This window comes from Gymnogyps californianus, chromosome 2 (genome assembly GCF_018139145.2).
Source record: "Gymnogyps californianus isolate 813 chromosome 2, ASM1813914v2, whole genome shotgun sequence".
Lineage (NCBI taxonomy): Eukaryota > Metazoa > Chordata > Aves > Accipitriformes > Cathartidae > Gymnogyps > Gymnogyps californianus.
In genome coordinates, this window is record NC_059472.1 from 125,034,339 (window position 1) to 125,058,651 (window position 24,313).

The 24,313-nt window shown below is 42.5% G+C and overlaps 1 protein-coding gene across 2 annotated transcripts in view; it reads right to left on the reverse strand.

The window, feature by feature from the left end:
• Positions 1 to 24,313, reverse strand: part of RARB (retinoic acid receptor beta) — a 216,656-nt gene that overhangs the window by 174,383 nt on the left and 17,960 nt on the right. For both annotated transcript variants that reach the window (XM_050891357.1, XM_050891355.1), the window contains exon 2: positions 22,315 to 22,815. In XM_050891357.1, coding sequence (XP_050747314.1) covers positions 22,315 to 22,492 — 178 coding nt within the window. In that variant the 5' untranslated portion in view covers positions 22,493 to 22,815. The remainder of the gene's footprint in view (positions 1 to 22,314; positions 22,816 to 24,313) is intronic.

A 24,313-nucleotide genomic window follows, 5' to 3' on the forward strand; every position in this document is an offset into this window, starting at 1 on the left:
AACAATATCACTGACAAAGGTTTCTGAAAGAACAGTACTAGGTAAGTAAACACCAGACCAGATCAGTTCCAGAGAGTAAACCACAATAATTGATAAAGTAGGCTCAACCTCAAATAACCAGCCTCCCAGTATCATCTCATTTCAAGATTGCACATGTACAAATGAAAAAATACAGGTCACCCACAAAGGACACAGGATGCACTTGAAAAGCTGTGACTTAAAGGAATTTATGGTCACTGAACTGGCTGATCAGTTCAATGTACAATTACCAGGCAATGCAGTCACAGAGAAAACCATCTTTCACATATGGAAACTGAAGTAGAAAGTTGATACTTGTGACTGTAAATAATGCTAGTGAAGCATTTATTGCACACCAAAATTTCTGGCACCCACTTTTTCAAAAGGAGGTTGACCAGTTGGAAATTACTCTGAAAAGAGCAAATACAAAGCCCTGGGTACTCTGTTGTATTCTGAAAACAAAGAACAAAAAAGAAAACAAACACACACAACCAACCAACCAAAAACACCTGAGACCTGAACCTAGGTCTCAGTTTGTTGAGGAGAAGGAGAAATCGGAAAAACCTCACATCATCTGGAGGAAGAATCCCAGATGCGCGCAGCGATGAAAGCTCAAGTGGATGAACTCACCAATGAAGGAAAAGAAACACAAATAGATAAATTGTACTTCTCGCCCCTTCTCCTCTAATATTGGTCTTTTTATCCAACCACTCTCCATGACCCAGAACCTGAAGAACAGGAGTGAAGAGGAGGCGGCGGCGGCACTGGGAAGTAGAAAGCAACGTGCACTAAGATATGATGCGGCTAACCAGGCATAAGTGCTTATGCTACAAACAGCAGAGCACTGACGGTGTCCCTCCAAGCAGGGAGCTTTCTTTCCCAGCTATTCGACAATCCTCTGCGTAAGGGATCAACATACTCTTCAGCCACAGAATTCAATCCCTATCTATAATGAAGACAAAAACTATGTATGTGCATGCACTGACTGGTGAGGAAGCTCACAGCAGCTTCTACCCTCAACTTTTTCTTCCAGAAAACTTATTTGTACCATTGAGCAATCCTTTTGATGAAAACTCTGTAATTTATTTTGCCTTCCAAGGTAGAGACATCAGCACTCCCTAGGCAGGAAGGGTCCAGAGATTCAGAGGAGTTATCACTTAGCCACAGCCATACAGTCAGGTTTTGGTCACCCGGTGGGCTCTTCACACCTGATTCAACCACAAGGACCTTCATCTTGGCCACCTTTCACTATGTTGCTCCAAACCCTTGACTGATCACCTACTACTCTCAACCACCATGGCAGTAGCACTTCTCCCCTCATTTCACAAATATTTTGTGAAACAAAACACATAGCAAAAATAATACAAAGTATTATTTAGTCCCTCAATAACCAGATAGCTCCAAAGGTTATCCAAAAGGATACATATCCTTTTCAGCCTATCACCTAAACATTTAATGGGTACCATTGACTTGCTCAGAGAATTGTTCAGTCCTTCCTTGTGGTCCCTTGCAGGTGCTCCACATCTGGTTTTGTGAGACGAGGAAGGAAAGGATGAGTTAAGCTCAAGAGAGTCACAACTGGCATTACAAAGCCATAACATGAATGGGCTGGCCCCAATTTCAGCTTTTCAAACAGTCCTGCATTCCTAAAGACATCTTAAAGATGTGAGCATTATATGAGTCTTCTGTTCGTTTTATGCACCCAGAATGCCTTCCTACGGCACGAATTTAACAGCAAACACTTGCATTCTCAGGCCTTTTCATTCACTGGCCTTTCATGCACTCCTCCTGTATTTTCTCATTTTCATTGCTGCACATCCCCTTTGTGGACATGCAGCACTCTCCCACAAATATGGAAAAACAAGTTACTTCATCTCTAACACTGCTGATCTGCTTATCACCCATGCTTCTGACAGTGAAATCACGGAGGCACAGAAAATCAGCATGAAGACTAGCATATTAAGGGATGAAAGAGAAGCATTTAGAAAAACTTACACAAGAAAAGGGGACAGAAAAAGACAAGGTTAGATCTAGACATGATGTGAACAGAATGAATATGCCCACAGGGCATCCGAGGATGCAAGCAGTAGGTGGTCTTCAAACCTCTCGTCTTCATTCCCAACAAACTAGAGGTGGCAGCTGGAGAATCCAGAAAGCCTACGGATAACCACACCACTGTTAACTTCACTGTTAGCGTGCCCCACCACCATAGTCTGGAATTCAGCTTGCAGATCTACTGGCCATTTGCCACTGAACAACATGTCCCACCTTCCTCCTCCCTGAGCTCATGGCTGCAAGATCCCATCCCTCCGTGCCAGCCTTGGTGTTCATCTGACCCGGGCCATTGATATGGCAATTTAGGCATCTAAACTGACAGAAAACATTTCACTGTTAATTTTTCTTATACCTGATAGCCTAGCTTTCCACCGGTTTGGTTCTCTGAACTGGCTCCCCAAGGACAAGAGACGCACCAAAGGATAGGAGGCAGCAGCCACTATGGTGCACAGGGCTGGAGCAGCACCAGCACTCCCAGCAGCTGCCAGCCTGGCCACGAGCAGAGCCACAGCACGAAACCTCGCCCTTGCTTAGCACGAGACCCTGTTTTCTAACAGTATCACATTCATTACCTTACAGAGCATCTTCTGAATGAGGATACGCTACATTTTTGAGTGATCAGTCAAACCCAAACAATCAATTACATCTTTTGTCAAAACTGTTTACTCTTTCACACTGTGCTGGAGTCATTAAGAACGAACACCGAGCAGGACTGGTTATTTATCCTCCTCCTCTTGCCCTGAAAGGGAATTAATCTTAAACTTTCCATTTAATGATCTCAATAAAGGCTCACTGTAAATGACAGCAGGCTGCACTGACAAATATTTAAAAACAGAAGGGCCTCTGAACGACAGAGTTTAGCAACACACAACTGTTCCTCAACATGCACGTCAAGTGACGCCGAACCTCTGTGGAAGGCAAGGTTAAAAATGTGCTGCCCACCACTCCAGCGCTACAGAAAACATGCTGCAATTAGCAACCTCTAGAGATTTATTCATGCTGAGAAAGAAAGATAAAAGTGAAAGGAGCGGATTCAAAAGCAATTCTTAAAACTGCTGGCCAACCCACTTAACATTCTCTCAGCGTCTACGCAGAAAATGCAATCCTTCTGTCAAAGAAAGGTAATTAATGAACCTGCCCTACCCATCCATGGCCCCTCTCAGGAAGCCGGCCAGCAGCGTGCTCCAGCCCGCACAGCGAGGTGGGCGACCATGCCGCAGCCCCGCACAGGCGTTAGACGAAGCTGCGTACTGCCCTGTGCAATCGTGTACAGCACCCTCACGGCGAGGAAAGACGCTTCAGCTGAGGGGACGCAATTTATTAAAACATGTGGTCCAGGGTGGGACAAGCACATCCCTTGGCTTGGCCTGGCCATGGACCTCAGTGAACCCCTCCTTCTCACTACCCTGTACCACACCGACCTTTCCATGCGCACCAAAACTAGCAAACATGTTTTGCCAGAGCAGAATAAACCAGGATGTTTCGAACTCTGTTCAGGGTGATTTTTACTGAAATGCAAGAGGGAGATGGAGCTTAGGCGTTCAGAGAGGCCTCTATGCATGGTGACACCCCCCCCCCCCCAAATATTTAGTAGACTTTAATCTGCACTGCTTGCCTACATGGGCTGTTTCTTTCCTTCCCTTCCCCTCCAGAGGAAAAAGGGAGTCTGCTTTTACATACTTTAAGAATTTTTAAATCCCATTTTAAAACCAATGCAATTTTTATCATTATTTTCCCTCCATTTCCACTGCTTCCCTCCATGGATCTCCTTCCACCAGAGCAAAGCTGACAGTTCCCCACAGCAGAAAGCCATGTTGATGGCCATCATCTCATTCATATGCACACTCAGAGCCCTATAAATCTGCTCAAATATCATCCCTCCCCTGGGGCAATGGTTTTTTCCCCCAGAATATCTACACTGCTAGCTGCAGAAATTTCTCCTTCTAATTAACTTACAGGTTCCAAATACCACCAGCTGGAACCGCAGCACACAGCCCGGGTGCTGAATGCAGGGGAATCCAGCTGAAGGACGAGGGTCTTAGCTATTGTTTCTTTCCTTTGGTGCTTTTTTTTGTTTTTCCCTTTCATTTAACAGCCAGCAAGTTGAAAACTACCAGACCCTTTATCAACACATGAATGGACAGCGAATAATCCATGAATCGAATGAACTGAAACTATCCACACAACCCTTAACTGATATTTTTGTTGGCTGTGTCACATCATGTTATATTTCTGACGTGTCATGTTTGTGCCTGAGTCACGGTGCAACCTGATGGAAGAACAAAGCACGACGCAATGCAACAGGACATATCGGTAAGGTCAAAAAACCTGTAAGACCGTTGACTGACGGCCCACCACTAATTTGGATTTAGTTAACTCCTTCTAAAAGACAAGAACAAAGTTCAGAGAACGTTAAAGTGCATATGCAGAGTTTAATAATCTATTAACACAATAATCTGCCATATATGACTATGCAATAAGCTGAGGGAATTTGCCAGAAACACTTCACTTTGCAAACAATATTTACAGCAATGCTTGATTCATTACACGCTCTGTATACACAGAGAAGGGCAGTGTTTCTCTAATGAGAAGGCTCCAAGGCATGAGCTGAGCAGTCCTAAGGTAAAAAAAAAACCGAAGCAGCAACCGAATCAGAAAATTAAGGTTATCCTCTTTTTAATTTTTGTTGATGAAAACTATTTACTATTGGGGCTGAGTTCAGGCAGGCTGGGAAGAGAACCTGATTTCAAAGGAGCATGAAACAACAGCAGGGAAATGAAGTGGTGATTTTAATCTTAAAACTTTAAAAACTGTAAAGATCAACTCATTAAATGATCTCTGCCTTTAAACTCCTGCTTTTTCAATGGATAGTTTTGGGTTTTATTGGATTTTGCTTACTTAATGCAGACACCAAGGCTGATCTTCATTTTAATTTAAAACCAAAGGCAATTATCAGACAGCCATAGTGCTGTCACTAGGAAGAGAGTCACCAGGCTTCACTCTTCTGCCCGACGTACAGGTGAAGGCTTGCTCCTTCAGCTGCTTCTGCAGTACCACAAAGGTGCCATGCTGTGCCGGCAGCCTCGCCATCCTCCTGGAGAGTGAGCTGGGACCTCTGGAAGCCTAAACCAGTCTCGAGGAGGAACTTTAAAAGAGCAGGTTTGTATTCCTTACAGCAGTAAGGGAGACCCTAACATTGAAGACGGTGTGATTTGTGATGATGATCTTAACCCAGCACCACTTCAAGAAATAAATTAGTTACTGTCTTTTAAGGCCATTCATATTTTGCCCAAATAAGGCTTCAAGAAAGTTACAACTGAAGCTCTTTTGGCTTGGGGTACTGCTTTTGCTGCCTAAATAAGCCCATAGAGCACTTAACCAGTAAAAGAAGAATGACGCCAGCAAAGTGCTCCTTGTGTTATACCAATACGTGCATGCTTTGGATCGGGACAATAAAAACATCGCGAATGAATGAAACAAGCTATAGCAGTAAAAAAATCTCCATTTTGCTGCAGTAACAGAGGGCTCAGTAGGTGCTCCTGCAAATACAGTCGTGTTGTCATACTTCTTTATCTTACTGACATAGGAACACAGGCAGAAGCAGTTGGTAAAGACCTTACAGGGCCTTACAGGAAGAAAAAGGGTGACTGACAAATCCCAAGAGGGCCACAATCATGCTGCTCAGTCCAGTTATATGGTAACACAAGAGAACAAGAAGTAAAGCAAAGGGAGACCAAATTTTGCTTAACCTACTCAAGAACTATCCCTTGGTTTTCCTTAGGTTTTCCTGTGACTGGGAAGATTTTTTTTAAAAAACAACTTGTGTGCAGCATTTCAGCATCAAAAATAGGCAATGCAGATTCAAAAGCACACTGAAGTTCAGACTCCCTTTAGGTTTCCTTGTCTTGCACCTGTAAACCAGATGCATCCAAAAATCACTCTAGAAAACACTGGCCATGTATAAAACCATGTTTCAGAAATGTCTATTTTATAGCTAATATTCCCTCCAATCCTACTAGGAATGTGTCCTGTGGAGTAGTGCAGTCCTCGTATTGTATTACGTGGACCACTGACAACTACATTTCTCTATCTGGCAGTCCCTGGAACTGATGCAATCCCATGGTAAGCACCTCACAGTATCACCACTGTGATTCAAAAGCGTAAGCGAAGTCATCCAATTGCCTTGCCCCCTGAAGTAAATCTTGCCTTCGAGACAACTCCCGTGGGAAGGATTGTTTTGCTATAGGATCTTGCAGACCAAAGAAAATCAATGGGTTGATACAGGAAACGGAGGCATTTAATTTTTGTGAGACAGTGCTTTTTAAACATATTTATCTTAGTTTATATGACTGAAGCATGAAGATGTATCAGGGCGACACTAGAAAAATCCTTAAAATTGCAAATTTTGGCACCAAGTTTTCATAAACCCTTTCCCCATCCCCAAGAATTATGTAACAGGCACTCAGGCAGGAGATTTATGGCTTCCTATTCAAGCCCCCCAGCCATCAATCTAAAGAATCAATTCCTGCTCCTTCCAAACAGAAATGCAACCGAAGACAGACCAAACACACCTCTTTGAAAATACAGTCGCAAAGTCAGAACGTACAGAAGGTACCCCCACCATTAACATAGTTACGAAACTGGGAAGCTGCATCAATCTTTAGCAACATATTTTGCCTTCGCTGATGCTGTTCTGAAACAACACAAGGACTGTGAGATGATTTTCTTACTGAGTAGCACCATACTTGGAGTAATACATTACTGGTGGGACTCCCCTGATGATGTATTACACTAATGCATCATTAGGATGATGTTTCACACTGATGATATATTGCAGTGCAACATAATGAGAGCAATAGCTCACTGGGTGCATAATCCTGCCAGGAGCTGTGCGCCTGCAGCTCTCTGACTTCATTTGCAGTTCAGGGTGTCCAAGGCTTAGATGGATTAGATCCTCAGATACACACAGCTTAAAGGATTGCAAGAGTCAGAGAAACGCCAACGTACAGGTGGGTGCAGTTAATTACAGGATACAATGTACAGTATGCTAATATCAAGACGAACTTTGGCATCGCGTTTTTACACCTGTGCAAAACATCTTCAAACTAAGAAGTTGCTGTAGGCAGGGCTGCTGAAGCTCCTTATTCTTACGCTTGCCTGCAGCAGCCATCATAGCAGACTCTGGTTGCTTATAGCCTTGATAAAAATACTTAGCTTAAATTTTCCATGCCAGATGTCTGTTAGAAGAAGGGGGAAGGTTGGGGAAAGGAGGTGGTTGATTGTTTTTAATCAATAACCTCAGTGAAATCAGTTCTATTCAGCTGTTTCTATGACCCAGACTAAGAAAAAAATAGGTAGTTTTGCCAACAATGAAAGATTCTGGTGACCTTTTTTCTGACCTTTTTTTAACAAACAGAGCTATTTGATCTGTATGAAATTTTAAAAAGACCTTTGCACTATGATCGGTGTCACTGACAAGAAGGCAACATTTTAAGATTTGTGAACTCTTCACCGTGAAACCATATACAATGTTCAAAAAGAGGGCAAACTGATATATAAACAAGGAAGGGACAAGCCAGTTTGAATAATAAAAGAACTTCTCCTCCAGTCTCTCACAAAAACATTAACATTTACAATTGAACCACAACTTCATTACTTATTTAGTTTTCGCTTCAATACCTTCAGGGTTCTTGACTAAGTCTAAATGTGCACACACACAGAGAGAAGTATACCATGGATCCTGTATGCAATTTCCAACTTTGTGGATTTATTCAGTTCTGAAAAATATAACAGTATTTTAGACAACTACCTAACGTGTTCCTCTTCCAGGTTCTCCAAAATAACAGTCGTCCATGACGGACAGACCAGACTCCTCTCCAGGGAACGTCAGCTTCTCTGGTCACACATTCAAAAAAACTTGGCTTTCATACCTTTCTCCTGACAACTGTAATTGAGAAACCACAGGTTATCTAATGAATCAGAAAAGAGTACAGCCACCTCAACTAGCTAAATGATGAGTTCATATCTCCCCCCACCCCGCTGCCATGTGTAGCCTTTCAGACTGCCTGAGCTATATGGCTCTGCCTTGTAGATGCTATCTCCAGCCAGTATAGCAAACAGGTTGGAAATACAGAGGAAAGAGCTGATCTTTCCAAGATCTGCCTCTGCACCAGAAAAAGCAAAAAAAAACCACAAACCAAGGACACAGTTTTAGGAGACCACTTCTGATCAGCCCCCCTAGCACATCGTAGGACAAATTAATTTCTAAGATTATGCCAGCTGAGCATCACGCTGACCTAGACAGTAGCCTGAATCCACCCATCAGGGTAGCAAGTGTTCTCCAAGCAGGGCTGTTCCCTCCCCATTGCCCAGGGAGAGAACAAGGACCACAGCAGAGAGAAGAAGGGGCCAGCACATACCCCACCTTGTAGCTTGTGGCATACAGCTATGCTGTCCCCAAGCCTGGGGATGGCAATGAAAACTCACCCCTTAAACAGGTGGGGGGGGGAACAAAAAAAAAAAAGAAAAAGAGAGAGAGAGAGAGAGAGAGAGAGAGAGAGAGAGAGAAAGACCAGAATGGCTTCATGCATTTCCTCCACCAGGCGCCCATGCAAGGGCCAACCGCATCCTGGCCATAAATTCTCCGGCACAGGAGCATTATACCAAGGGAAAGGAATGCCTTTCCATCTGTGTGTTTCCCCTCAGGCGCTCACTTGATAATGAAACCAGTTAAGGTCTTCGGGTTCACAATGTTATTATAGTCGGATAATATTTTGTTTGCAGCCGAGCCTGAAGAACTCCTAAGTAGCACATTACAGGCACCATACACCTGTTAAGTCATGGCATTTCTTCTCTAAGTGGACAAATCTGTTTTAGCCATCTCCAGAGATTTTCCACTCACAGTTAATTACGAAGTGCTGACTGTACTCATTTCCTGATCTTGGAGGGAATCTATAACAAATGTATGCCACAGGTGAAGCCCATTCCCCCTGTCCCTCAGAAACACCAGCAATCCTTCTAGAGGGCCCGGCTGCCCTCATTCACCCCTTTCCCCCAGCCGTCCCAGACCTTCTGCTCCAACACAAACACTGCACAAAAAATAATAACCTCTTACTAGGAAAGAAACTGCATGGGCTGACTGAGCCTAACATTTTAGAAAAGAATTTATCACAAACGCATCTCTTGAACACAAAAATGTCGGCCCAGGCAGCCAGTCTAAGGTCATTCTGCAGAGACCTATGGTGAATATCGAGATGGACAGACCCAATTCTGGCTGTTTTGCAGTCAGTGATGCCCGTGTAGAGAGCCACCCAGCACGGGAGCAGGATTTTATTCACTCCCTGCATAGGCATACATGATTACAGAGATGATCGTGTGTTTCCCAACGATTTGGGGAGCAATTTAAAGTGATTAACAGGCTCACAAAGAAATTTGCCCCTTGTTGGATTTGAAACTTGTTGGAGCCACTTTCGCCCTATGATACATATCCTAGCACAGTTTTGATCCAAAGTATCGTTGTGCCTTGTACAGTACAAGATATTCTGAAATCAGGTCAGGCAAGATAAGCATTCTGGGGAAAAAGATAAGGGAAAAGTAGTCCATCCTAAGAAAAAGTGATACTTCGTTGTGACAGCAACCTTTCTTCATGCTCCTCCTAGCAGGCAGATGTCTGATCCTGGGCACAAATCCTTGGAAATAAGTTTCCCTGACCTTAGAGACACACATTAGGTCAATGGTTCCCAACTTTCCGGACCGATAGACAATTGACAATGATCAACATTTTTCTCAAATCGTCACACACGCTTACCATCAACCTCGTGACTGGAAACTCGATAAAGGTGATGTGACTCAGCAGCGTGGCTCTAACGCCTTCTCCATTACTTTTGCAGGATGACCAGTGCTTGGCAGACACAGGTGAAGAGCCCCCCTCAGCTGGTGTCATCTCTGAGAAACTTAGAAATTGAATTTGTTCACTGGCTCCCACATTTTTACACGTTGTTTAACGCCAAATCCCAGGAGCCAGCTGCCTCCTGTGTCATCATCCAGGCACGAGTCCCCTTCCCAGACTGTGCTCTCCCCTCTTCTTGGCTGCCAAGAAGCAGCCTAACCTTCCTAAAAAACACTTCGGAATCCCTCTCACCCCACAGACAACAACATCTCACTAAAGATGCCACCCTTCCACTTTGAGGATAAATACAAAGCAATTCCTCCAGTAAGGAAAGAGGAAGCAGAAACATTTTCTGTAATTATACTTTTGGGATAAAAGCACAGAAGCACACAAACACCACAGAAATCAATTCAATAAAACCAGACACAACCACACAACTTGCAGTGACAAGAAAATAAAGAAAAAGATTAAAGGGAGAGCTCCTTTGGGAGCAGGTGGAGTGGGGCAGGTGGACTGTGACTTGAAGCTACAGGTAAGGAAAGGGACTTTGGGTGCTGGATTCCTTTTGTGACTGTACATTACTGAACTTTGCCCGCCTCAAACAACAGATCTGACCCCAAAACTACATTTTTCCTCCAAAGAGAAGAAACCTGCTAGACCCCAAAATGCGCTCAGTGCATCCAATGAGAAAGGAGAGGCATCAGCTCATGAGAGCCCTTGCAGCAGCAGGAGCTCAGGAGAGCAGCTTTAACAACTTTGGTTAGACCTTCTGAAACTGCCCCCCCCCGGCAAAAAGACCAAGTTTACCAAACAGGGGCACACATTTCTTATCACTTCACTGCTTTCTTACTGGGACTGTAACCGTGGAGTCTTCTGGGCAGCCAAAGAAGTTTCATGGGCCCAGAACTGACTAAAAAATGGATTACCAAGCAACATCTAGGGAGAAAAAATGCACGTATCTCACTCTGGTTTTTAGTGCTAATGCTCTTCCTATGTACACTTCATTATGATTTTCAATTCTGGGTTGTCCAGTGTTTAATATTCTCAGCACTGTTAGAAACCCACCAGCACACACGCAGAGCGCTTCACAACAGTGACAAAGGTTTGGCAGAAACCCCGTTTAAACTGCCCACATTAGTGACTTTCCATATACTTACACTAGTGATGGACTGCCTCGGTTAGGCTTTACGTTGGTTATAGAACGCTCCAGCTTCGTCTTGGACGACAAGGTAAAAATTCTTCGGTTATTGAAAAAAGTGAAATGGGGAGTATTTCCAAAATAATACTTTGGTACTTGTTGAGTTGAATAAAACGGAGCAATTTTTGTGACTTGTGCTGTATGTTTTAATTCATCTTCCCAAATAATTTACAGCAGTGATTCACGTTTTTTACTACAAGTAAATACAATTATCTATTCTTAAAAATCAAAGATATTGCAATATGTTTTCATCGAGTTTGTGTGAGTAACTACATATTAAAATGGCAAACATCCCTTCCAATAACATCCTGGCAGAGTTCACTACTTCTGCAAGTAATAAAAGCGGAGGAGAGCAAACCATGCTGCAAGATGTTTGGCTGGGGCGCCATGAGACAGCTGATGTGTTCCAAATGTCTGTCAGGTCACTTTGCAAAACCAACTACCGCTAATCAATAGTGAAATCTTTCTCTGGCTTAACTATATTTCTGTTTTTGTTAAACAGAAGAAAATTGCCAATTAGTTGGACTCTGCCGGACCACGCAGCTAGGGGAAACATGCTGTCAACCTGACCGGTTCAGTTAAGAGTTAAGATGACGCAGTTCAATTGCAGTTCAATTACAATACTTAATCAATCACCGACTGCGCACGCAGGTTTGGTGAAATAAGCTGCAACATCTTACTGTTGGTCTTCACAAGAAGCAGGTCAGTCTCCATGGGCTGTCTTGTTTCTAAGCATTCAGCCATTTTTTTTAGAAGCCCCAAACTCAGCTTTGCATTTCTAGGATGCGAGCCATTCTTCGCCTCCATCACTTGGCCCAGAAGTCACGTCCTTTTCTCTTACTCTTCATATGTCTTCCTTTTCTTGATTCCGAGCTACTTGGAACAGAGATCATATCTCCCTCTTTGTTTGGAAACTCTATAGCAGTTGGTGCGTTGCAGCAGTATAATAAATAAAAAGTAATAAAAATGTTAGGAAAGTCCTTAGAAAAGTCCATGTTATTTTTACAATTACTCATGCTGTCGCTATTTAAGAAACAATGCCAGGAAGATCTAGGACTTGAAGGGGACTTGTAACATTTTTTGTAAGAATACACTATTGAAATGATGATGTTACCAACAGCAAAGTGTTTTGCAAGGTGTATGGCTTCTCCTGCTGCTTTTTCGAGTGCTTCTAACAGATGTTCAATTTCAAGTGGTCTGCAGATACCAATAGGCTGATGGTTCTGCAGGAATCGGAGCAGCAGATGTGCCCTGCATTATGTTTTGCTATTCCCCTTATGAATTGATATGTCACCCTGTGGGTTTATAGCTAGTTAATTTTGTAATGACATCACTACTTCTATACTTTTTAATGATTCTCGCAGGATTTAATTTCTCAAATAACAGAACTCTTGATCCTGGAATTGCTATGCAAAAGCAATATATAATAAACAGATTTGTTTACATGATACAGTTCTATTTCCCACCAAATGCCTTTGCTGATAGCTTTTAGGTAATGCTGGTATGCAGGTGAATTCTTCCAAAGACTGCAGATTTACAACATGGCCTTGTTTAAGGGCTCTAGACTTAACGTCTGTGCATCTCTCTACAGGATCGTTAAACGAGTATCGCTCGGTGGCTGGAAGGAACGAGGATAAGAAGGGAATAAGGATAGAAATAATGGGGATTTCCACTGGCTCTGCTGTAGCGCCTAGGTATTGCCCCGTCAGGTGCTGTGCTCCACGGCGGTGTAACATTACTGCTTGCACGGTACCCAAATAAAATCACAATGCACAGGAAATTGCGCTGCATTTTCCACTGACGGTGACCTGACTGTGACAGGGCAGTGCTCCGGCTTTTGCCTTGGACGCTTTCAATCTTAAAAGGGAGCCAAGTTTTTTCGCCCTCAAATACGGTTGCAGAGGTTGTTAGAGCCCAGAGGTTTTGCAAGCCCCGGGGCAAAATCTCTGATAACAGCTGCGGGCTGCACAGAGCAGGCAGCAGGACACCACCTTTCTCCCCTGGAGTATTCAGTACTGTTAAGGAACGTCTTTCTTTTTGTTTTTAAATACAGGGAGGGAAAAGTAATGCTATTACAGCTATATTTAAAGGACTTTTGGCATTTCCTTCCTAAAAACTAATTTTTAGATATTTAAAAATTGACCGGAAAAAAACGTTACAGGTTGTAAAAGGTTCTAGTTAGGTATGTTACGAAGCCTTGAAACATACCTGAAAACTTTTAACTTTGAGAAGTGAGAAGCGAAAACTGCATAAGCATACATTTTTCCCCCTCATGATATCTCAGAAGTTATATTCCCACACTACTGCAAATATCAAAATACATCCTTAGCAAAAGCCAGCTTTTGAAAAGCATCTAAGTCTTAAATTTACAGAATGAATACAATCCACTTTTACACGCCCTTACTGATCTAGCTGAAAGATCAAGGCTTTAATTTCTAAAGAGCAAGTAGATAATTTTTACATGCATACAGAAGAGGATGATCTCCAGTTGTCACCACAGGCAGAGTCTCCACAGCCCTCTCAGGAGCTGTGCGCCCGTGCTGGGGTCTGAATCCATCCCTAGAAAGGTAAAAGGATGAGGAAAGTATTTTTGTGAGCTTTCCCCAGCATTTCTCCTTTTTTTTTTTGAAAAAATATTCCGTCTTTATTTCTTGCAGTTCAGATTTCTTTAAAAAAAGTGAGTGTGAGCCTCAGTGCAATTCTCAGATTTAAACATATGAAACTCAGGAAAGCTAATGCTGAGGTTAAATCAAATTTGACTGGCCTTCAGCACTGAGAAATAGCAAAGACCAAGCTCCATCTGGAGGTCCACACCTATTGCTTGCATACATTAGCTGACTTTTGTCTAAATTTAAGCTATAAGCAAGTGTGTTGTGTAACAGCAGGCAGCACACTGAGCCCATGAACATCTCAGACTACTCCGAAATCAGAAGCGCATCCCCCAGGGACATGGCATACCACAAACCCTCCAGACCCACCTCTCACGCTCTGCTCTGGGCTCCCAAGAAATGCTGAACCAAACTCTTCCATTGCCTGAACTCAGCATTTCTCCCCCAAAAGCTCCCAGCCAGCACTTTCAGCCTCTCTCCCAAACAGCTTGAACTATGGGATGAAAATCATCATCGAAATCTTTGCTCCTCCAGCGTAACTGAACTACTTATACTGGTGAAGCTCGTTTGTGCAGGCAGCTGGACTTCCTCGGGGGCTTTCCTGAGAAACAAGGACCACCATAAACCTGCAGCTCTAAGCCAAAGGTGCATTGCCTTGTTCCAGCCTTCTCCAGCATGGAAGCATGGCCATACAGAGACTTCCAGTGCATCTCCAGCACTTCCCCCCCTTCAAAACCTGAACTCCCAGCCAAAACATGCACCCTGCTGCCCATACACTTCCCCCTATGGAGACTATGAAGGAATGCACACACACACATTGGGCACGTTGCTCAGTGCACAACTTCAGGGTGCTCAGATACAGCAATCGGGAGCTCAGCAGCCTAACCCAGACAAGACCCACTATATTTAGGGTACGACTGCTTTCTAAAAATGCATTATCTAGACAAAACAGTTGAGTATCTTAGGGATGCAGGTTCTGGTTTTCCGAATATTTCTGATATTTACTCTGACATTTCCTCTGAGTGCGCATGGTGTTTTGAAAGGAAAGGAGTTTTCTGTTGCTTAAGGCCAGTCCTTCCTGTTTGTTAGTTTATCCCAAACTTAAGTTTGCACGTGAATAAAACTGTTGCTTTAAGTCTGATTTCAAACATGTGGTAAAGGAGAATCTAACAATTTTATGAGATATAGTTACTTTTGTAGAGGGTGAGTTTGCCCTAGGGAATTTTCTCTGACTAGATTTATCACAAGTTTTTTGAACCAGATAATTTTGTTTGATAGCACATCTGGCAGCATCATAAAATCTTGACGTCCCAAGCTATTACACAGGAATTACTTTTGTAAATCATTTATGAATATTACTGATGTAGCCCTATTCTGGGCAGTAAGAAAGGAAACAGAGCGCTGAAGGACAAAGGAAGGGAAAAAGGATTCCCTGCCCTTTCGGGGCTCATCAGATAGGGTGGGTATTTATCATTTTGAATGGGAAACATGCTGTCATTGATACAGCTGAAAAGTCCACATAACGCAACTTGTTCCCCATATTCCCTAAATAGGCAAAAGGGGAAGATATTCTAGCTGAGGAAAACCATAAATCGATCTCTCCTGAAGAAAACTTGCCCTATCCGAATCTTAAATAAGGCTTCCCAATTAAATGCTGCATATTGCTAAAAGCGTAGTAAACGCAAACTAACAACCCAAGAAGAGTAAAGGAGGAAAGTCTTACCAAGGCCAGTACTTAGGCAGAATAAAAAGCACATTTTAGCTCAAAAAAAAAAAAAGTTATTTATAAAAATCCCATGGTGACATGCCTTTTGAACACGGCACCATGACTGAATGGAAACTCTCCACATAATTAAAATAACATGATTAGGTTTTCTTGAAACTGTAGCTACTAAACACATGCCTTCAGACGGAAACCTGGCAAAATGAAAGCTTATGTTCACTTTTAATACCATGAACTATCACACGATTAACAATTTTGGAAGATTGCACCTATTGATTTGGACTGGAAACAAATGGGACATTGAGAAAACTTTGGGTGCCGCTATCCTGCCAAACCCAGTGTCTGGCATTATATTCCTTTTGAACGACATACTGTGTGTTTCATTTGCAATGGATGCATCAACACCAAACACACCATCACCAGGGCGGAGGGGCGACAGAGGGGCCACCCAGTAGGACCCAGCAGTGGGGGACTGGAACCAGCCCTTCACTCTTCATTCCTGACGTCCCCAACACTGGGTATTATTTTTGTTGGGCCAGAGCAAAGGAAAAGGTTGTTCACAATACTCTGCAAAAATGTATTTCCAGCCTTAGGTAAGAAGGCATTTTGTTGGGGAATTTCCTTGCTTCGGGGCCCATAAGGAGGGAAGCAGCAATTCTCTGACAGCTCCTATTAGACTTCCAAATGCCAGGCTCCTCCAGACTACAGCAGGTCTACGAGGGATGCACAGAGCCATTATGGAGCACGTGCCAGAATTACGCCACGCGCTCCCCCTGCCAGAGTAGACAATTTCTAAATTCGGCTTCCTCCCAGGAAGCAAATTCCTATCTATACACACCCAGAGCTGATTTCTTGCAGATGAGCATGCTGCCCTGCTAAAAGCCAAAGCGGACCGCATCCACAGGGTGCTGAGGATTCACCTCAGCAGGGCAGAGCTATGGCAAAAGCCACCAGCTGCACTGAGTCAAGAGGCATTCCTGGTTTTTTAGAAAGTGGCAGCACTGAAAAAAGAAGCTCTAACATGAAAAAATAAGTTTAAATTTTTGATAGGTTCAGATGAACTAGAATCAGAAAATGACAATGTAACATGGTTTTATTAGTCGAAGCATGCATACTTTCAAGCTGCACAAAGAGCCCAACCAGGAAAAAACCCACAACATAAACAAAAGGAAGAACTGAAAGGAAATGGTGGTTTCCAAGGTCATGAATGATATCTGCAAGGTATCATCTGGACATTGCTCCTCAGACTTGCCAGCATGAGGCAACACTGGCTGTAGCTAAGAAATCCGATATTCATATTCTGTTTATCCCCCTCTTTCTGAATGCAAACACATGTTCTGTCTTTTCAATAAAGATGTGCAACACATGCACTGAATAGGTACATTAAAAGTCATCTGTTAATTGCAGATACGTGTAAATGACTACGTAGCAAGCCTTCCCAGGGAGACAGAACTGGGAAAAAAAAGGGAGACAGCCACACTAAAATTAGAAGGCATGAAAAAGCTCAACAACATAATCAAGCAAGGTTGATTCATATATTTTTTCCTAATTCAATACAACTATTATAATATTATTTTAGACAATTCCAGAGTGCCAAAGAGTGCTGAAGGAGTTGGTTTTTTTTTTTAGTCCGTTACAGACAGCACTTGCCTCAGTAACTATGCTGAGGGAAGAAAATCCATCATGTATTAACCATACTCCAACCTCCAACAGAAATATTCCCCATTTTGTGAAGTAAAGTGAGATGTGGGAGTCCTTGACCTTCTAAGTAATTAAGGGAAACAGAGACATTCTTGTTTTTATTAGAGACACACTAAACTATTTGAAAATAATTTGAATAGCTGGAGAATTAGTGTATTTGCCTGTTCATGAGTAGTGCAGATAGTTTAGAGTTCTCTTGGGGGCAACACATCGTAATGAATATCTGCTATTCATATTTAATGCAATCTGCCAAAGAGTGCTTTTGGGAGGACTTTCTGTGTCAATATAATGATTAACAACAGAACTGGAAAAGTAAATGAATTCCTGCAACGGGTGGGGCTGGCAAAAATATCTTGCAGTACTACACCAGTAACACTGGATTTAACAGTACTCTTTTAATGATACCAGTGGAAAAACCATTTCCCGGGGGGGGGGGGGGGGGGGGGGGGGGGGGGGCGGGGAAGCAAGCAATCTTTAAGTTGGAGTTCAAGTGGTAATGGAAGGAAAAACAATTCCAGCAGAAAACAACACTTAAAACAATCTGCCTGGCCTGAGCATGTCTGAAAAGCCTGAGATGCAATACTGACTGCTAAATATAATAATTAGTATTTACATAGCACTACCCAGAAGTAATGCCGTAGTTAGTTCCTTGTCTACCTCTTCCAGTTCCTCAGATAATCTTACTTCACATACATTTTCTCATACTTAAAAGATTTACATAAAACAGAATATAAAGTCCTTTATTCTTTACAATGCACTCTTAAAACACCCCAGACAGAAAACTATGGAAAAGCTTGGCTAAAATACAATGAATGACCTTAGTACAGATTTTTCTCTTTCACACCCCAACAGCCCTCTAAATAACACGTTCAGATTTTTTTTTTTTTTTTTTAAACTATCTGGATGAAGCAATCTTACTAAGTTTATATAAATTCCAGGACATTCTTGTAACAGGCTCACCGCTCTCCCCTGCCCTCTTACCAAGCTACTCCTACGCCTCCCTTGCAACAAATGAAGGCAGAAAGTCGAGGATCCAAAGGCTCACGTTGGTAGCCTAAGGACCAAAATGTGGTGGGGTGCTAGAGGTAGAATATGGGGTTGCTTCCATCGAATGCCGTGGGCTACGCACATCACCCCATTCAAGCAGGATGCCTGAAGCATGATGCTCAATCCAAGCAGAAAGGGAACAATTGCCAACCAAAGTGTTTTATTATTTAGTGGCTCCCACAGTGGTTATTGTCCAGACCCTACTTTAATTTGATTGAGGATACACTCAGGGATTACTTTCATCACAGCATTAGCTCAGATAAAGTTTTTTCCTCCCCATGCCACGGTCTCCAGCTCACACCAACTGGCTTTGTTATGTACTGGTCTTTACCCATGTTAAACTAATTCTGTAAAACTCATTCTGGTGAGGTAACATTACAGAAACCAGTCTTACAAAGATACTCTACCAATGAGCAGCACGGCTTCATCTTCCCCGTGCTGAGATTCGCCTGTGAAACTGCAACATCGCTGTGTGCCTTGCAGTTCCATCAGCCATAACATAAAGACGGTATTTTCCTCATCTGTTTTCAACTCAGTGGATACACTACGATGATCTGCGTGGCTTTTACATACCTTCCTTCTCAAATTTCAGGTGGTGCTTCACTTGGTTAGGGGTTTTTTGGTAGTTTGTTGGTTTTTAAGACTCATTTTTAGAATTAGTCTTTTTCTAGAAATTAAAAGTTGCAGTTACATCCACAACAGATGCTTTACAAAGAAGGTAAACTCTTCTTAAGCTGGTATTCTCACATTGTGACAGTTGCCTTACTGGTCTCTGGCAACAGCGTTACCAGCATTAGGTCTCATCATGGCAAGATGGGCCCCTTCTTCCAGGACTAATGAACAGCAATGCCACCCAGATACCAGAATGGCCTGTGTGTGCCTGCACGACCGCTACTCACCTGAACCTAAGATGCTTTTACTTTAAAAAAACGTCACGTAACAATATTTGCCCATATTTATTTATTCCTCGCCCAAATATTTCACTAACATTTTGTGATTTTCCTATTGCAAACATGTCAGGCTCTGCAGGACTTTTGTTAAGCATCCATTTCCCACAGCTGCTCCCAGTCTGGCCGAGCGCCGAGCCCTGTTGGTCTGGGACAGGCTGGCGCACAACCCAAAAAGCATTGGAATGCCTCCAGTTTTGCCTTCCCTTACCATTTCTACATGAGCTAAGTAGTAACCTCCTGAAACAATCTTTGCTAATTTATTTGTTTTAAATATAGAAGCAATTCCTCATTATTAATGCAACTGGGGAAGTCAACATGCCATCTGATCTCAGGAGTGAAGACGTCTGCTCTGTGCTGTATGGGCTAATACAGTGGCAGGTAAATCAATCGGACTTATAAAAGTAACGATCTTCTTGACCGTGGTCTCATTCGGTGCTAATGCATAGTTCATGTATGCGTAGAAGTGACATTTTTTCATCTTCTGACCTCTTTAGCACTGTGACCAGCCCTCTAATTATTAAGTATTTTGCACTATGTATCTCAGTATAAAAACAGAAGCCAAGTCACAGGTCACCGACGCAACACCATTATTAACATCAATGAAACTAAATCACTCCATCCTGAACGCTTATTGTAAGCCCCTTGTGCTCACAAAATTCATACGTCTAAAATACGGTTGTCTGTTTAGTGGGACTGGAGATACCTACCCCAACTGTAGACTAAGAAAACTTATATCAAGTTGCATTAGGTTAATCTGCCATCATGGAAAGTCTAAAACCAAGACAGAACAAAATAAAACAGGACAATAATATGAAGGCTTAAATGATTGTAACTCTGAACAAAAGCTGTTGAACTGCATTGTTTTAAAAAGATTAAAGAGATCTTCATAGCATTCCTGTTATGTAAAATAATTTCTATTGGATTTTGCATGAATGGAAAGAATCTGGAAGATACATAGTACAATAGCTTCAAGCATGTAGAGAGCAGGGGTTTGGCCAAACTTTAATTTCTTCAGGTCTTTGCAAGCGAGATCTATATTCTTCCACCACCCAGTATAAGTTCTAACTTTAACAGAGGCTATCAATCATACTGACCTGAGCCCATGGGTGGCTTCGTTGGGAAAAAAAAAAATTACAAAAAAATTCACAATGAAAAACAAAAACCTGAAATCTAACACAAAGCTCAACCTGCTTACTTCCAAGAACTTGTCTCCATAACTCTAGTGATATTAACCTCAAGCTCCAGAATCAGAAGTCTACAGGTTTCGAAACAAGACAGACTGTTGCCACCAAAGGTAAGAAAAGAGTAGTACAAACCAGAAGAGTCATCCTGCGGGGGACTGTGTCTGAAAAGAAATTCTCATTCAAGTCACCTTCCTCCCTATCTTGCCAATTTTAGCTGGTATTTTCAAACACTACTGCCTTGAGCTATGCACAACAGCTGCCAGGCTTTCATGCTCAGTCAAGGCGAGCCAGTGCTACAAAGCACCTCAACAAAAACACTGTCCTGAAAATGCTGGCACCAGGGCATAAAGACGCAAACCCAAAGATTCAGAAGTAGTGACTTATTTTGCATATTGACAGAAATTCATACTTAGCACTACTTTTTTGAAAGGCCGAACACTGACTGGTTTATTAATCATTAATAATGCATCTGCAACACGGTCTTAATTCCACAGGAACAACTCGTGGAAAAGAAAAACTCTGCATATCTGATCATATACTTTTGGTATTAACCAATGTACACATCAGAAAAAGTTCCCATTAACTAACAACAATATTTCTTCAACAGGTGAGTGTTCTTGCAATATCAGGGGATAAATTCAGTATGGTATTCTGATAATTAACCAGGATAATTTCTGACGGGATTGGGAAGTTGAACAGTTACTTGTAGACCTTCTGGCTCAAAGTGTTTTATTCTTCACCTCCAATAAAGACAAACACCCTGCAATAAAACAGGGAAAAATAAAAGCCTGACCCAATTACACCTCTTCCCACGTATGACTGGATGAAAACTGGCCACATAACTGGGTTAAAAAAAAACAAACCAACCCGCTTTACTTCAAGACTGCCCAGTCTTCAAATATGCCTATGTGAGACACGAAGCCAGAATTAGTATTAGGCAGCACAAATCCCACAACTTTACTCTTCAGAAGTTCTGTCTTCACTGTGGTTTCCTGTTCATGTTTAGAGCTCTAACTTTGCATGCTTTGTGTTGAAAGATGTATTAGGGCACTGCTATAACAAGTCTCCTTTTCCTTTAGTAGAAATTGTAGCTGTTCTGCAAATCTGCTGTTCAGTCAAGACCTTCTCATATTGAACAATCACAGTAATGAATTTAGACAAGCACCTTCACAACAAACTGACCTCCAAAGCTGTATACATTCTGGTTTTCCTCACATGGGTGATAAATACATCAGTCAACCACTGCAAAGACCTCCAGAGATGTATCTTGTCCATGTGATGCTACTTAAAGAGTTTATACCTGGGACAGCTTGCTTTGGAGCCACTTAAACATATGTAAAACTAAGACCAAGCAGAAAACACGTGTTCGCCGTAAAGCAATGAAAAAAACTTGCCCAGCTAATACACTCAGCAGTACTGAAAATGCGAGAGTGCTGCACGTGGAACTCAACCATAGACTCAAGGGCTCATTCTGCAGCCATAGGCAGCTCACAGCTACTAGCTCTCCACTGGGCTGCTCTTCATAAGCTGCCCAGGAAGAAAGCAGTTACTTACGGAAGAAAATGAAAGCAGTATTAATTACTGTGCAACTTAAGAGAATTCTGTATTGAGGGATCATCGCTGCTCATGAATACACAACGGCCAATTTTTCTTTAAACACAACATCGGATTCTGCAGCTAACATGATAATGCAGGATATGCCAAAATCCACAGCACTCCTGGTTTCCACAGCTTTGGTATGTCATATAGTTGCATGTTTATTTTTATAAAAACAAGATTAAGAGAAAATGGTATTTCAAAACAAATGCATGCACTTTGCCCAAGTAAAATACATCACAGATGAACAACTGCAATTACTCTTAAAATAATTTCAGAACAAACACTATCAGTCTTTGTTAGAGGAAAACTGGTCAATAAAAGCTATTAATACCAAGCGCTTACTTGCAGGTGATGGGGTGCTGCATCCACTAGTTGGTGGGTGACTCTGGAGTCCATGGAGGGAAGGTAGCGACAGTCCACTGATGACTGGAGGAAAAAGTAATGGATATGGCGCTGCTGGGTAGTGAGTCATATGTCCATTCACTGCTGGTACTGGACATGTGCGGCTACTGGTTGTCATGTTAACACCTCACAGTGTATAAATATTATGTTGCATCACTCCAGGCCAGCAAATAGATACCTCAACTTGTAAATGAAGGGGGCAGTGAAGCCTGCAGGTACAGCTTGAGCTGGATTGTGCGATGATGAAAAGGTAATTCACTAGATCAGGTCCGTCCTATATTTCATCGCTGCTTCCTACTGTTCTCTTTTCCAGGATATTCTTGCTCTGCAGACCGTGAACAGAAAGTCTTCTTACTCTGGGTATCAGGGTGCAGTTCAGTTGCTTACGCAAATGTTTTTCTGGGAGGACAGTTGCTCTCTACAGATGCATACTGATACAGTCTGTGGGAAGAAGAAAACAATATATTGATTATAATATACATATTTTTAATATATACACATAGAAAAATCTTTTATCCCTTTGGTACTTTTGTTAAGTGATTACTTATTTATCAGTGTCCTACAAGATCAGCTTGATGGTTATCTAGGGGTAAAATTCTCACCCTACTGAAGCTAACAGCAGAACACCCATTAACTTGATTTCCCTGCCCTATGTGTTACACCAAAAGCAATTTCTGGTCAGACACAACCTTGTTTTGGAAATTGCCAGTTTTAAAACCAATGCATCAATAATTACCTGAAATACTGATATTGGGGGGGGGAAGTCAACTCCTGAAAAATTTCCGTGTACATGAAAGCTTTCAGTTTCCCCATAGAAGCTACAGAATGAATGACACTGAGGAGGTGCTCTGCTTGCTTCAATGCCATGGCTCAGGCAGGGCACTGGGGAACTGTGTCTGAGGGTGACTCTGTATTGGGCTGTTAAAACACTAATTGGTTTACCAATGATCGTGCTCACAAAGATGGTTAGTTTATCTTATTATCACTTAAGAGATACCTCACCGATCGTTCTCCCTTTTTTTATTTTTCTTTTTTTTTGGGGGGGGACGGGGGACTGCCTCTATCACCAAATAAACAAGCACCCGTTATTTCACAAGCTGGATCAGTGACATGATGGAGGTACACTGCTCCTGTGCTCTGCTAAGGAACTCGCTTGCTCTCATGACCACCATCTTCAAAGTCATCTAGAGCTACAGATGCCTTCCTCAGTGTTTCACCCAAATGGCTGGCGCCTAATGAGGGGTCCTGATTTTCTCAGTCTCTGTACCGAAAGCCTCAGGCTGAGAACAGGGCACTTCTTGTGCTATTCTCAGCAGTGAAATCTGCTCCTGCCATAGCTGTTTAAGTCTATATACAACAAATGGCTGGTCTTCTCGGAAACAGCCTGCCTGTGCAACACTAGTAAGTGCTACTGGTGTCTTGAGAGCTACTGCGAAGGCTGCAACTGCCCCGTATTGCAAACACTACTCCTGCAGATGTTTGTGCAGTGCTCCGGGCAAACGCTGGCAAGCGCTGCAGCCGGCTCCTAAGCATCACCCCGCACGAGGAGTCACCCACCTCCTCCAACACGTGCTGTTGGGAGAAGACAGTAGGAGCCACAGACCAAACTCAACCACCCAAAAGCAAGGCAGTCCAGGGCTGCCTAAAGGCTTTGTTTCCTGAGACAACGTGCTACGCCCTTGCATCTGCTACAGTCAGTGATCAGTAACAACATCCACTGCTATATAGTGTTTTTATTGGTAATTCTTTGAAATTATAGCCTGAAACCAAAGGCAAGAAGATTTTTGGGTGGGAAAATAAAGGCAGCGGTGAAATGACTTGTCAAGGTCACAAAGCAAAATCGATGCCAGAGGAGGGAAACTGTGACAACGCAACGTTGACTATCACTACTGCTACTCAGTCTACTAGTTGTCGGTAAGAATTCAAATGAGCAAGGAAA